The following is a 15,640-nucleotide window of genomic DNA, read 5'->3' as shown; positions in this document are numbered from 1 at the left end:
TTTCAGCAAATACATGGTGTAATAAAGAGAACAGGGACTTTCCACGTATAGGTTTCTGTTTAGGTGACTCTTATATCTCAAACACAGGGAGGAAATCTCTGCATTTCTAGTATGTGAGATCAGTGGTGCAAAAAGCCTTGATTTTAAACTCTCTAAGGAATGCATTGGTCTATGCTTGTGTGATTGCAGGGAACACTACTTTCCTACTCCTGCTATTTCCTTAATTGTTGGGGGATAACCTCTAGTATAACACTTCCTGCATCTCTCTAGGCTGTCACTCTTGTCTTTGGCAAGTGGAATACCTTAGTTGATTGGTCAATTTGGGTGTAGAAACTGGGCATATGTAGCTCCATCTTTGTTTATTTCTCTTTGGGCTGCACTCAGCCTATATGGAGCTCACATTCTTGGAAAGGCTTGGTGATTTCCAATTCTTTCCATGATTTGTGTGTAAGTACGTCTCATTCTAGAATTTGACATTAGGAAACTTGCTTGCCCAGATACATTCACCAATATCAGCTTTATCAGCAATAAAAGTGGGAGTTTGCTTTCCCAACTGTGTGTTATTTCTCAGTGGGTTCAGAATGTGGGTATGGATGAGGGATGCAGTTTATAGGGCCTCTCCAACTTTAAAGGTCCAGGCAAAATAGAATGCTAAACATTGATTTAATAAATGTCTTCAATATTTAATTATTATAAGACACATGGCTTACTTCTTCAAGTCCACAAAGTATAAAATAGACTTAAAGTACAGTGATAGTTTTGTTTATACATAATAACTTCCTGCAAAAAGAATCAGGTACCTCAAAATAACTGTTGAATCTTTACCCAATAGATATTTATGACCAGGCCTGGCAACTTGCTATTATAGTTTTATTCTACTCTGAAGCAGAATTCAGAGTAAAAGACCTCTTTAGGTTTATTTTAGGGCTATGAATTTATTGATAGCTATAGTTTTTTTTCAGCACATGAACAATACTGAAAATAAGCAAGTTTAAATTTTTATGATAAAACATCTCCACTCCTCTTGAATTTACTTTTTCCTCGCTGGTACTAAAATCAGATGATGAGTTTAACGGTTCTTTACATCGAAACCAAGTATTGGTTTTCATCACTCGGGTAACATTCTTTGTCTTAGGATCATATTCAAATTGCTTTGATCTACAGAAGAAATAGAAGAATCCTAGAGAAAGAAAATCATGATTAGTTATCTTGCACAACTGTATAATGGTTGCATACTTTTTAATTTTATGAATATAGAATAAAATCATTGAACATTATGGAAAGAAAAGAAACTTATGTAATTATATAAATACATTTAACTTTATTACTATCACATGAGAAATATTATTTTTATTTCCCTGAGGAAGAAGCTAAGGTATAAAACATGAACTTCAAGGGGCTTACTTACTATCTTTTTAGCCAGACTGGTTTATGCCAGAGGTTCTCAAACTAGCTCTCAAAAGTGTCTCAGTGAGGGGGAGAAGAAGGCCCCCATGGGTATGGCCTCGGGCCTTACATCCTCATTTCCTTAGATGTGTTTTACTTTACCCATTTTAGGTTTTGAGGTTCTGTGTTTGATATCATTGGAATAAAAGGTTGTATACCTCAAAAACATTTTTAAACTCCTGTTTACTCCATGGTCTAGGCCATTGTCTTTAAAGATAATAGTAGGTGGACTGGTACATTTAATTGCCTGAGGTTCTTTTAAAACTGTAGATTCCTGGATCTCACCCATAATACCACTGCCTCAGAAACTCTGAAAAATTTGTAGTTTCACACACAAACCCTAATGTATATTAAAGTATATTAAACTATGTACATTATAGTTTGAGAATTATTGTTCAGTTTATGTGCTTAGTCATTTTTTACATTTAAAACTCTTCAGGGGGTATCTTTTAGGAGGTATCTTGGATCAATGAGAAGTAAAACTAATTTTGGTACTTTTTGCGTGGATTTAAAATGGTGTAACAGAGAATACAACTCAGGACTTACTGACTCAGTTTATGATGATGTCCACAGGATTAAAATTTATCATTACATGTACTCAAGAGTAGTAAAATTACATTAAAATGGAAACATTTAAGTGTCTGTGTTGTCTTCTTTTATAATCAATAAAGTGTTCTAGTATCCTAAGAGTTTAGGTCTTGATACTTACCTTTATGCTGGAAAGCAGCATCAACTCGGACACCAATTCCTGGAAAGTATTTTACCACTCTCTCTGGGTACCCTTTGTCCATACTCTGGGTCACTTCGTCATACCTGGATACATGGATTTCAAAAGTTTCCAGCGGTTCTTTGCTTTGGGGAGCTTAATTATTCTACTGCCCAGCTTGGAGCCAAGCAGTGATGTGGAGAAAAAGTAAGCCAAGTAGAGGAAAACTATTTGGATCAATAATAAAAATATATGGCAAAGATTATGTTTTGTTGAATCATTTATAGTGTCTTGAAAACAAGAACCAACAAGGGAAAAAACCACATCATTTGTCAGATTGATGTTATTCTGAGGAAATTTTAAATCAAAGTGAGGGCTCAGCTTGGAGCTTTCATAGATTTTGACTGGATATGTTTGTGTCTTTGGCAATTTGGTTGACATTGCCAGCTTTATTATTTTATCTTATCTTTGTTTTTTAAGTGAGAGAAAGATCTTTGGACTCATTAAAACAGTCTTTTGTTTGATGAATGTCATCTACCTGAAATTGCCTTCAACATAATTCATTTTAAGATTATAGGTTAGTTTTATCTTTGCCTATGTTAAAATGATGCTATGTGAATATTTTTCTCCAGAATAAGAGAAAGGAATCATTGTTTTGTAAACTTACCTCCAGCACCACTTGCCCACAAAGAAGTAGGTTTTTCTTGTATTGTGGTCACAAATAGCTGCATCAATTTTCTTCACATATCTTGGAAAGCCCAGCGTATAGATGGATTTGGGATAATCTGGCAAAACAGCATATCCTCTGATCATCCAGAAATTGTCATCTAGAAAGAGAGAAAGTGTTTATCTTATCATCTATTTTCTAGAGTGAGAAATAGACATCTTAATAAGTTTGAAAATAATTAGATGCCTAGTTCCTCTCAGGTTCAATGCTTAGAGATGTAGTAATCTTATGTCTCCATTTATTCTTACCACTTTTTTAAGCTGCTTATATCATTAATATTACGCAAATAATATATACCTATAATTAATAGTATGCATACCCATGTCAGTTGGTTTCACTGTACCGATTGCTTTTCTAACTCGGACAAAAGAAACAAGTGTGTTTGGACATGTTCTCCTAAATTTTAGCATCCAAGTGTTCTCAAAGACAAGTATTCTGATAAAATTCTTATGAAAAATAGTGTTGCTAAATTAAATGTAAGATACCAGTTAAATTTGAATATCAAATAACCAATGACTAATTTCTGGTATATGTATATCCAAAATGCAATATTTACTAAAAATTATTTATACTAAAATAATTTATCTCAAATTCAAAACATCTTGTATTTTTAATTGCCAAATCTGCGACTATAGAACAAAAAAGGAATATAAAAGAGAGGTGGGATACCTTTATTTGGCAGAAAAAAGACTGTCTTTTAATTTCTGTCGTACTGTGTTTTTTAAAGCACCTGTGTAATTGGGATGGTGTTTCTTTTTACAGCCACAGAGAATCCCTGGATAGTTATTCTTTATGACAGGAACCTAAGTTCAGGCATATGGGCTGGGGATGGGGAAATCATGATGGAAAAAGTTACCTTTAAAAACCAGAATTTTATCTTTAGGGTTCTCATATGCAGCTTGAATATCAGCTGGCAGAGATGGCCAGAATGAAGAGATTAATTCAAATTCAACATCGGTGATATCACAATAGATCCTCCATAGGTGCCTGTGTTATAGAAAAAACACTTTACACATACAGCCTACACATATCTATGTCAATGACAGCATTGCAGACTGAGGCTTGTCTTTGATCTAATTGGCTGATATATTCCTCAAATAATTTACAGCACTAACACAATTTCCCTTGGCAAATGTAGGGGGGGTGTGAGTTTAGTTCTAACCTTCGGACTGCCAAGGTCAGGACGTGCCTTTGTGCTCACTCACTTGGCTACTTAGAGTAGAAAGTTATCCATGGAAATCCCATAAACAGTACTCAGTACGTACAATGGCCTCATTTTTGCCAAAGCAGCAAAACTCAAACATTCTAAACCAGCACCAAGCCTTCCAAGAACTTGCTGGTGTCAATTAGGGTTTCCAGGCGGGAATTCCTGCCCGTTCTCAGGAATTTTTTTCAATTTCCAGTTCCTGAATCCCAAGAAAAGTTGGTCGGGAAATCGGGAAAATTGGCTCCTTGAACCCAGGTGGTTGGTAGTATCCGATGTCACTTTGTGGAAATGATTCATCGTGGAGAAGAGAAACAGTTTATATCTCGGGATTCTGGAACGGGAAAGCGAAAAAAATTCCTGAGAACTGGTGGGAATTCCTACCTGGAAACCCTAGTGCCAATGTTTGCTAGAATGAAGAAATGTTATCATTGGTGTGGCAAAACATTTTCCCTTCTGGCTGTAAAGTTCTGAGTCTATGAATGAGACTTGAAAAAATCCTTATATTTTATTCCCCTTCCCATGCTGGCAACTCTTCCCTGACAAGTGGTCTCTCAGCCTCTGCTGTTAGGAGCATAAAAGTGATAGCATGTCATTATAGTGCTACATAGTTCTGAGTTGAAAGGAGTCTGATTTCAAATATTCTTTTCTTTTGCCTTTATATCTTTGTCGGATGGTATATGTCTTGATATGTTGTTCTACAAATATGGTTATGGTATACATAACTAACACACCATGCTGCAATTTAAGTCCAACAAATTATACATAGTGTGAGAAGAGATTTCCTACTATAATTAACACTTTATTGATGCAACATTAAGGAATGGTCTGCTGATACGTGTTTAACAACTGACTCTGCAGGTAAGAAAAATTCCTAATTTTTTTTTTAATCTGCTGATTTCCAGAGTGTAAACACTCCAACAATGGCCAGTTTCAAACTACCAAAGCCATGTGAACTGAAAATTTAACAATCGGATCTTGAAATGGCATATGTCAGCTCCAACACACCACTGGGATTGGTGTATTATTTAAGCTAGGAAGTCACTGAAAGTAGACTCCACTTCACCTTCTTATATAATACAATGGCAATTTTAAAATTTGCTTAAAAAACATAAAACATTCAAAAATCAATTTATCAGACAGGTAAGAGATATATGCACATAGTAAAACATTTGAACAGTATGGGCAGTTACAACATGAAAGAAAAAAAAAAAGCACACTTTCTTTTTTTTTTACAACCCCCATGATGCCTTCTTTATCCTGAAATCTCTTGAAAAGAAAAATCTCCATAGGAAGTTAAGGTATTTAAGGGAATGGGTTTACCTGCCTTTAAAGAACATTACTTCTCTGCGGAAAGTGGTGATAGCATCAAAAGTCAAAGCAGGGTCACAGGCATGGGGTACAGTGGGTCTCTTTGGCTTAGGAGGTACCTTATGCAGACTTCCTTTGACGAGAAAAGAAATACCACAGTGAATTGAGACGGCATGTGGAAATACCTACAGGAGGATCTTACCAAAGTGAATATTTTCTTCATGATAATATTTCACGAAGTGATTTTCTCAGCTTCCTTCCTGGAAAACTTCCTATTTAGTTCATGTATATTTGTATTTATCATGTTACTCACCGTAGATGGATTGGATTCCATTGATATCATCCTGAGAAAGTGGGTATTTGCTAGGATCCAGGGAGACATAATTTGGGAACATCAAAGCTGTTTGATCGTTGGAGTGAGAGAGCCCCAGTGAATGACCAAATTCATGAGCAGCCACAAGAAATAAGTTGAATCCTTAACAAAAACAAAGAAAACAGGAGTAGATGAGTTACTCAAAAGGAGAATGGTGACATCTAAGATTAGGAAGTAACTAAGGGGCAAGAAGAAATGGCTTGCCATACAGCAGATAATTCTTGTAACATACGAGGTCTGACAATTAAGTTTGTGAACTCATCCTAGAAAATGTGCCACATACCTCATTGCTGGATATCACTACAGCCACTTTTGAAGCACTCCCCTTGGGAAGCTATGCGCCAACACCAGTGCCTAGTCCACCCTTCAAAGCAGTTTTGGAACTCTTTTCTGGAAAGGCCATCAGAGCTGTCATCATATTATCCTTGATGTCCTGAATGTCATCAAAATGTCTTCCTTTCAATATTTCCTTTATCTTCAGGTAAAAAAAGAAGTCATTGGGGCGGCCGGCCCGGTGGCTCAGGCGGTTGGAACTCTGTGCTCCTAACTCTGAAGGCTGACAGTTCGATTCCCACATGGGCCAGTGGGCTCTCAACCACAAGGTTGCCAGTTCAACTCCTCGAGTCCCGCAAGGGATGGTGGGCTCTGCCCTCTGTAACTAAGGTTGAACACGGCACCTTGAGCTGAGCTGCCTCCCTGATGGCTCAGTTGGTTGGAGCACATCCTCTCAACCACAAGGTTGCCGGTTCGACTCCCGCAAGGGATGGTGGGCTGTGCCCCCTGCAACTAGCAACGGCAACTGGACCTGGAGCTGAGCTGTGCCCTCCACAACTAAGATGGAAAGAACAACAACTTGAAGCTGAACCGCACCCTCCACAACTGACATTGAAAGGACAACAACTTGACTTGGAAAAATAAAAGGCCTGGAAGTACACAGTGTTCCCCAATAAAATCCTGTTCCCCTTCCCCAATAAAATCTTAAAAAAAAAAAAAAAAAAAAAAAAAAAGAAGTCATTGGGGGCCAGATCAGGTAAGTAGGGAGGGTGTTCCAATACAGTTATTTGTTTACTGGCTAAAAACTCCCTCACAGACAGTGCCTCGTATTATCGTGATACAAGAGCCATGAATTGTTGGTGAAAAGTTCAGGTCGTCTAACTTTTTCGCGCAGCCTTTTCAGCACTTCCAAATAGTAAAGTTGGTTAACTGTTTTTCCAGTTGGTACAAATTCATAATGCATAATCCCCCTGATATAAAAAAAAGTTAGAAACATTGTTGCAACAAAGTTCGCGAACTTAATTGTCAGACTTTGTATGCATATGAAAAATATTTATATGAAAAATATTTCAACACTAATAGTTGATATCAGTTACATCATGGAGAAATATAACCCAGAATAAACAAGTTGTGGGATATAGCTGTCTCAGAAATGGCTGGTATTTAAAAAATTGAAGCTGCCAGCTTTGGTGGTTGTGAGGCTGTGCTATATGTGATCATGTTCCTCCTACTTAATATTTTTCAGAGGTTCTCCATTGGCTGTAGGATAAAATTTCAAATGCCCTAACATGCTCTTCCATGATCTACTCCCTGCATTTTTTTCCAGCCTCATCTTTTATTTTCATATTGCATGAGCTAGCCATATTGAATCATTTGCATGTCTCACCTATGCCATATTTTTTGTAATCTCTGTCTTAATATCTCCATTCCTTCTGCCCAGAATATCATCTCTCCCCACCCCACTTTAGCCTAGCAATCCTACTTATTCCTCAGGAATACACTGTGGAGTCATCTCCTTCATGAGGCTTCCCTTATCCCCCCAGCTCTTATCCCAGCTGAGTTAAATGCCCCTCTCTGGGCTTCCGTAGACTCAGTGCTTGATTCTGTCATAGCACATAAGGCATTACGCATTGTCTATTTCTGTCATCAAGCTGTGCACCCTTTCAGTACAGGAACCATGTGTCAACTATCTTTTATTCTTGGTGACTGCTAAGCAGCTTATTAATGGTGGGTGCTTAATAATGGTTGCTAGGTATCAATGTGTTTATTTGGATGAAAGAATGGTTAGATGTGTCTCCTACACAAGACCATAGTAACCTGTACTTATCCATACCAGAAGTCTTACCATGCATGGTGGAATTCCTTTTTATTTCTGTCTCTACCACTAGACTGTATGGTTCTAAATACAATAGAATATTCTTGGACTTGCAACTGAGCCTATGGGTCCTAGGGAAAAGACTGGGACTTACATGATGGAAACTTGTCCAGTGATATTTGCACAAAACACACATGGAATGGCAAAGGCTTATTTTATGGTCTTTCATGCTTTTCTGCTCTGGCCCTTGCTGTTGGCCCTTGTCTGGCTGGCAGTATTACTGGGTGAGCTTTCAGACAGGATGGAACAAGTAACTCTTTGAAAAAAAAGAATTCAAGCTTAGGTCATCTAAATGAAGTCCAAACTTTTATCCTGGCCTTCAAGACCCTCTATTATCTGTATCCTACTCACTATTTTAGCCTTCTCTTCCATCATAATTTTAATACTTGAGTAGGTTAAGTTATTCTGCCTGGAACACTCTTTATTCCACTTTGCCCTCCGAGTTCCTGCTTAGGCTTCAGTTCTCAGGTTTGGCATCACTTCCTCCCCTGGCCTCTGTATTTGGGTTGGAATTTCTTTGTTGTGCTCCTATTATATTGCCATTGTTTCCTTTTCCCCTGTGTTGATCATACTGATTTGAATTGCCATTTGAGTGTGTGTCCCTAGACTGTAAAGCCCTGGAGAGCATGGCCTGTGTCTTGTACACTATTGCATACTCTGTTTCTATCATAGAACCTGGGTCACAGTAGATGTCGAGTAATAGATTGTTGAATGACTCCATTTACCAAATATTTGTAGAGCATTTCTCATGTGCTGACAATATTACAGGCCGTATCTTATTGGAGGACAAAGATCACATCTCTGCCTTCTTGGAGATGTGATTAAATAGATAAATTATACACTGGTACCTTTGTGAATATTTATTGCTGTGCCTGGAAATCACTTTAATCATCATCATAATCAATACTAATAATCATCAGCATAATCATCAATGTCGAATACTCTGAATGTTCACTATGGGCAAGTGCTTTGCAAGGTGTTTTCACCTTTAGTACAGGTGATTTGTGTCACCTTCCTGCAAGAATGGCATTCTTAGCCTTATTTTATAGATAAAGAAATGGAGAGTAAGAAAATTAACTTGCCCAGGGTCCTTCAGGTAGTAAATGGGGAAGCCCAGAGTCTGCCAAACCAGAGACTGTTGCTCTTTCCATATCACAGCACTGCCTCTGTCACATCTGTTGTTTAGTGCATACATGTGCACTAAACAACTGAAACAGGAAAAAAGTCCTGATTCAGTTCTTTAGTGTACCTGTGTGTGTGTAACGCAAATACATTCACATACAGGCTTGACACTGGCCTCCCTTTGGGAGATTCTGGGAAAATCTCTACTATATGTGCTCAAACCCCTTCACCATCACCATGCAATGACTTGTCCTGCCCGCAGGAAGCAGTGGGATGAGGAGACGACTGTTGTCTATCGCTCTTAAGCAAGTTACACTAAGACTTTTATGCCCTTTTCACAGACAGAGTTTACATAATCCAGTAACAGAGGTTATCATATATCATACATTATTGTCACATTTTATATTAAAAAATCCGTATGTGAGTGCATGAAATTGCGTTTGCTCGAGGTGTTTTTTCTGTTTTTATTAGCAAGCAGGAAGACATTTTCCCTTTTATGACACTGAGCTAAGAGTCATACAGTTGGGTGTTTCCCAGGGCCCACAATTTATACCTTGAGGGAACGTACTAAAACAGTTAGAAGACAACCCATTTGGGTACTGTTGCTTGGTAGTCCACCCAGAACTATGTGGAAGGCTCCATTTATCCCCTACCCAGCTCAAGCAAGATTTGCCAACTTGGGGCTCAGAATTCTTTAAACTTTTTCGTAATCTGCATCACACCTCCCTCTTGGCAGAAGGTTTATAGCTGTGTAGACAATAATAATTACTACTATGTATTGGATTTAATAGGAATACAAGGACAGTGAAGTCCTTGATTAATCTCTGCCTCTAGATATGAAAGTAAAGCCTGACCAAGCAAGAGAAGTCATCTTGATTTTGGCAAGCATTAGGATATTTCCTATAACTGCCTCATTGGACATATCCACCTGCCTTTAGGCCAGATCCAAAGAAGTATTGGGACATGGCTCAGCAGAAGATACACAACAAGAATAGTCCATTCAACTCCTCTGTCACTTGGATGATGGTGTCACCCTATCTCCTTCTTCCTCTTGTCTGTGATGCTGTCTTATGTGGCAATGGCAGTAACCACCCCCAGACTTCCCCTGGTGCCTCAAGTCCAGCCAGTACTGACTTATTTACCCTCCTTGATCACTAGCCCTTGGAAAAACAACTGCATCACATGTTCAATCTTAGCAATGAGGGGCCATGAACCATTTTGTGTCACCAGCTTTCAGTTTTGAAGAAACTATAAAATTGACCTACAGACTATCTGGAGTTACTTGGTCAGGAATGAATGGTGACCCATACACCACCCATCAGCAGAGCCACCACCTCTGCTTTCCTGGAACCCTGGATACCAGATGCAAGACCCAAGATGACTGTTGTCAATGATAGAAAAAAAAAGAGTGGAGAGAACCTGAGAATCTACTGAGCTCCTTTGTTTGATTCACATAATTTTAGTGTAGTAAAGTTTTGTTTTTTTGTTTAAAAAGTAATAAAATATCTCTTATTTTAGTGTCAAGCAGGCCCTTTAGGAGAAAAAAAATCAACCCAGTTGTTCTTAAGGAGGTCAAATATAAAGATTATGTCTAATTCCTTGGCAGATGGGCAAGTGTTAGAAGAGGAAGTTCATGCTTATAAACAGACCTGTATAGGCCATGAACCCACACACCATCCTTTAATCACTAACTCAAAATTACCACCTCTCTAGAATCTTCTTCCAATTCATACCCACAGATGACTTCTACCGCTGGTACAACATATAGCATGTGCTGCCATGATGGTAGTATGTACGTCTAGACCTTATACACCACACAAGATCATTAACCTCTGAAGGGCTGGAACTTTTATAGTACAATGCTGTGGTTTGTGCAACACCTTGCATAGTTCCAGACTCATGGTGTAACTTCAGGCTTTGTGAGTGCATGAATGAATGTATGAGTAAGTGAAGATTGCTCTGATCATAACAGGATTAGCAACTTTATGAGCGTGTTGTGTGGATAAGGCTCTGAACTGTACAAGCACAATTGTCTGAATAGATATTAAACACTTCCATCAATGTCATCTTGAAATATGGTAAATTGTGAGGAAATTGGCAAGTAAGAAGCAACTACTCGTAATTGCAAAGCTATTCTTTTTAGGGATTCTTTAGAATAATAACATTTTGTTTATAAAGAAAATTGGGCTTACCTGCTCCATCCTTGGTCCAGTTTTCATCCTCATCAAAGTGAGTATCTCCACCCAGTCCCAGACCAGGAGGAAAGGCATGGCCGAGGACTCCCAAGGGGCCATCAAAATAACGAGGACATTGACCATGGACTAAGATACAGTTGATAAGAGGAAAAAAATCAGCCTCTTCAAAGCTCCTGAGATGAAAATAGCCATAGTTTTCTCTCTGTTGAAAAACCTTACCTTGGGTCCTAAATGCAATCATGATGTCTGCAATCCCCTTGGAAATCTTAGTGAATTTTAGTGGAGTAACTTTGCTCCACACTTCTAAACCTTTTTGGATAGCTTCATCCACATCAGCTCGTGCCATATCTGGAGTGTAGTTCACAATTCTTAAAAATTAACAAAATATATCAGTTGGTGGTTGTACATGCATGTATGCACACATACTACAAAAAGAAAAGCATTTCTCTCTTATTAACCATATACTGCATTAACTTTTGCTATGGTGCTATTCGTACATTTATATAATATTTTACTGTTTAAATAAAGTACTTTCTCAATTCTCTCATCTGCCCTATTAATCAGGTAGTATTATAACACTTTAACAAATAAGGCTCAAAGAGGTTAAATGACTTCCCTAAGATCACACCCTAAGTGAGAGAGCATTAGTCTCAGGTATGTGTTTGCTGTGTATATGACTGTATTATAAATGTTCTAAAAAGAGCTGAGATTTATTTTCTCAAATGGCTTATGGAAATCAGTCTTATGCACGCGTCACATGTTAAGAGTCTCACTGAAGAGCCACAAAGAGTTAGTTTCTCAGGCAGATTTTCCTCTTGTTTATATTCCCTTTTTTGTTAAACCTATTTTTATCTCAAGCCCTAAGACTCAGTAAGATGAAAGAAGAACTATCAGAAAGACTCTTTAGGGCCAGTCATGAGGGCTCTAGAGAGCTAATCAAGGTCACTGACTCTAGCTCAGGTCACAGAAACACTTCATACTCTTTCTGCCAATGAGTCAGCTCCCTTTCAATGAGAAGCCCATGCTTCCTTTCAGGGTCCATCTGAGATTTGATAATTCTAACTCACACAAGTCTCTAACATGAATTGGTTGTGCTCTAAGGTCTCTCCCTTTTCTCTTGAGCACACTTCATCTGTACCTTCAAACATGTGCAATCAGATGGCAGTACTTCTGGTCCTGAGCTTATATGGAGGTGGCAGAGGTTAGAGGTTAGAGTAGACCTGCCACAGCCGATTTGCTGGTAAGAGCTGTGTATCATGGTAAATAACTTTTGTTGCAGTTTCTCTGTGTGCTTACATCACAAGTTAGTTGGGAGGATGAATAAATGAAATCTATGAGGTGCCATGTGCATAGGAAGTGTGCAGTAAAAGAAACTATTACTATTTTTGTTCTTTGGAGGATATGCCATGTTTTTGTTTTTGTTTTGTTTGTTCTTGTGTTTTGTTGTTGTTGTTGTTTTTTGGGGTTTTTTTTTTGGTTTAGAAGGAAATGAGTTTGCAGAAGTATTACCTGTACGTGAGGTTGTATTTCCTCCAGCCAGGGAGTGTGTAGCCATACTGACCCACATCAGGAACCCCACACCTGGGTGTTTTCATGACCTCAAGAGTGTTTGAGTCCAGTGTTCCAGTCACTGTCAATCCAAAAAATGCTTGCATTTCCCGAATTTTGCCGCCTATGAGACTGCTGTTCTTGCTTTGAACAAGATGACTCCCTTCTATTTCAAGAGAGTAGAACTGGTTGAGATACACCTGACCAAAAAGACAAAAAAAAAAAGTCACAGACTACTGGAGAGCAAATCTCCATCGCAGGATAAAACAAAATTGTCTGAAATATTTTTTGGCAGTAGGTGGGGAAAATAAGTAATGAGAAAAAGGAAGGAGTGAGGGAGGAAAGAAGAATGGAAGGAAACAAAGAGGAAAGAAAGGAATCACCCTGTTTTTTTCAGATTCCAAGAGCTGGTTGAGCTATGTGTCACTCGAATTAGCCAAACCACTCAGCCCATAAAACTCCAAACCTCCACAAAGGAGAATCAAGCTTCTTCTATGTGTCAAATTATCACATATCTTGCATAGTTTTACTGTTAATTTTATTTTGGTGTTTCTTTGAAACAAATTCTAGAAGAAATAATTGATTTTTCATTTTGTATAAATTCAATTGCTTTAACCAACTGTGGCAAATTAATTGAACTGCTTTTTAGAGGGAGTGTCCAAATCAACATGTAAGGGGCTCCAAATTATAGTTAGAGCCTCCTGGCTGGTCTTGAAATGCTTTTAGATGGATCTCCACTTCTTGCAGGGCTGGCCTCTTTCTTCTCTCACTAGTTCCTCACTTGTTACCATTGCTTAAAGTTGTGGCAAATCCTGCCTTTCCCCCCTCTGCATCCTACTTTCCACCCCTCACACAGTGCCTTAATGTCCTTAGAGATAGGAAAATGAAAAGCAGCTGCTTCTCACAAAAGAGTCTTACAGGACTCTTTTCTAGGAATTTGCTGTCTTTTTAGGTCCTAAGACAACCAACAAAATGATTTTTTTAATTTATAGTCATTAATAACATTTATTAAGCCAGTACCTGAGCCAGTTGCATGTTTTCTTCATCTTCCGTCTTTCGGTCTGTAGGATACGCAGAAGATAATGCTATAAAAAGCACAAATAGAAGTAGAAGGCTCTTCATTCCTCTCTCTCTTCAGTTGAAGCCTGGCTCTGTTTGCATAGAATTTAGAAAACAATAGTGAGACGTGGCATGAATTGGCTTGTATCATCACTTAATTAATAACAGAAAAAGGACATTTGCCATGAAGTGTGTCATGATATGCTTTTCTTTTTTTAGGTTGAATTGATTTTGCAATCATGATCTGCAGTGGTTTAGTAAACAGAGCTACTCTTCATTACTGAATAAAATATAAGATGAAGTCAGCCTCAGAGTTACTTTTGTCCTTGCAAAGTTGAAGGTTTTCCTATCCATAAATTCTTGAGAGTCTATAAAATTTTTTTTGGGGATGAAACCTTAAAATATCTTGGGAAGCATGGTATCATAAAGAGACAGTTGAATTAAAAATTGGATTGCCCTCATTAACCATGGTAAACATCAAATGTTTATGGAGTACCTACTATTTCCCTGCCACTGTAAATACAGCATGAACAAAATACCATTCTAATCTTGTTGGAGAATTTAATCATATACTGAGACTAATGCCAGACAAAATGGAGGCAAGCGGCCCATGCTCAATGAAGATTCCAGAGACTGAGAAGGGCCAGAAGATAGACAGATCACTGTTGATGGGTGTGACCTAGAGTCTTTAAGCTGGTAGGGCTTGCACTGGGTCTTGAAGAATGCACAGAGGAAGGGAGAAGGCATATGAGTGGAGGGAGGCCGTAGGAAGCAATTACAACAGCAGAAATAAGCTGTTAAAAATCTGGTCTGACCAGAGCAAATATATGCATAGACAGCCACGGGAGATGAAGGATCTAAGAAAAGGTGCAAGGAAATTGTTTTCATGCTTAAGAATGCCCTTTATTATTCTGTCATCACACTTGGTTGAGAGTATGCCTGGATATGGAATTTCAGGCTGAAATAAATTTTCCTTAGGACTTTGAAGGTTCTGTTTCATTGTTTTCTAGAATCTAGTGTTGCTATTGAGGAGCCTTTTATTTTGATTCTTGATTTTTTTATTTTTTTCTTCTGACAAATGTTAGAAATCTCTTTACTTAGATACTCTGAAATTTCCTAGTGATGTGCCTTGATGTGGGTGGGTCTTTTTGCGTTAGCATTGGGCCTTTCCTTATGAAAACTTCAAGTCAAGGGAATTTTCTTATGTTGTTGCTTGTATAATTCTTTCCTCTTTCTCTTTCTGAAATACACATCTTGGACCTCTGGATTGAATATCTGTATTTCTAATATATCCTTTACTATTTTCTATCAACTTTATTTTCCAGTTCACTTATTGAGTTTCTTACTTTAGGGATATTTTAAATTTCTAAGATCTCTTTTTAGTTCTCTGAGTGTCTTTTTAGTTTATTTTATTTTGTACTTTTTTGCATTTTGTTAGTGTTTTGGGACGTAAAATAGGCCTTATGATTTGAGAGTGTTAAGTACAATTTCAGTTTATTTTGATATTTTCTTTTGCTCCCAGGACTGTCTTTATTTCTTCAAAGTTTCTTTTTTGGTGTCTGTTTTTCACATTAGAAGTTTTCTTTCCAAGTGTTTGGAGACTTTGTGTTGTGCAATCTGTTAAAGAATGAGAGATAAGAAAGCTAACTGGAAGCTTTGTCTATATGTGCAGGGCTATTCAATCATTCACATTTACTGCCTGGAAGTGGGGTGGGTTCCAGATGTTTCATGTGATGTATTCAATGGGGTTGAATAATAATAACCCCAAAAATAACAAATGAATAATAAAATAAAAATTTA

General features: G+C 37.9%; 1 protein-coding gene across 1 annotated transcript; it reads right to left on the bottom strand.

Annotated features, from left to right (window-relative positions):
* Positions 1-753: 753 nt before the first annotated feature.
* On the bottom strand, positions 754-13,903 carry MMP27 (matrix metallopeptidase 27). Its single transcript, XM_019712679.2, has 10 exons — positions 13,802-13,903; positions 12,743-12,981; positions 11,453-11,601; positions 11,231-11,359; positions 5,708-5,869; positions 5,407-5,527; positions 3,736-3,866; positions 2,820-2,979; positions 2,156-2,259; positions 754-1,180 (listed from the first exon to the last, which is right to left on the bottom strand). The coding sequence occupies exons 1-10, from the start codon at positions 13,901-13,903 to the stop codon at positions 936-938; spliced, it is 1,542 nt and encodes a 513-aa protein (XP_019568238.2). The 3' UTR covers positions 754-935.
* Positions 13,904-15,640: the final 1,737 nt, after the last annotated feature.

This window comes from Rhinolophus sinicus, linkage group LG06 (assembly GCF_036562045.2).
Source record: "Rhinolophus sinicus isolate RSC01 linkage group LG06, ASM3656204v1, whole genome shotgun sequence".
Classification (NCBI taxonomy): domain Eukaryota; kingdom Metazoa; phylum Chordata; class Mammalia; order Chiroptera; family Rhinolophidae; genus Rhinolophus; species Rhinolophus sinicus.
The sequence above is the reverse complement of the archived record's forward strand: the minus strand, read 5'-3'. Positions and strand labels throughout refer to the sequence as shown.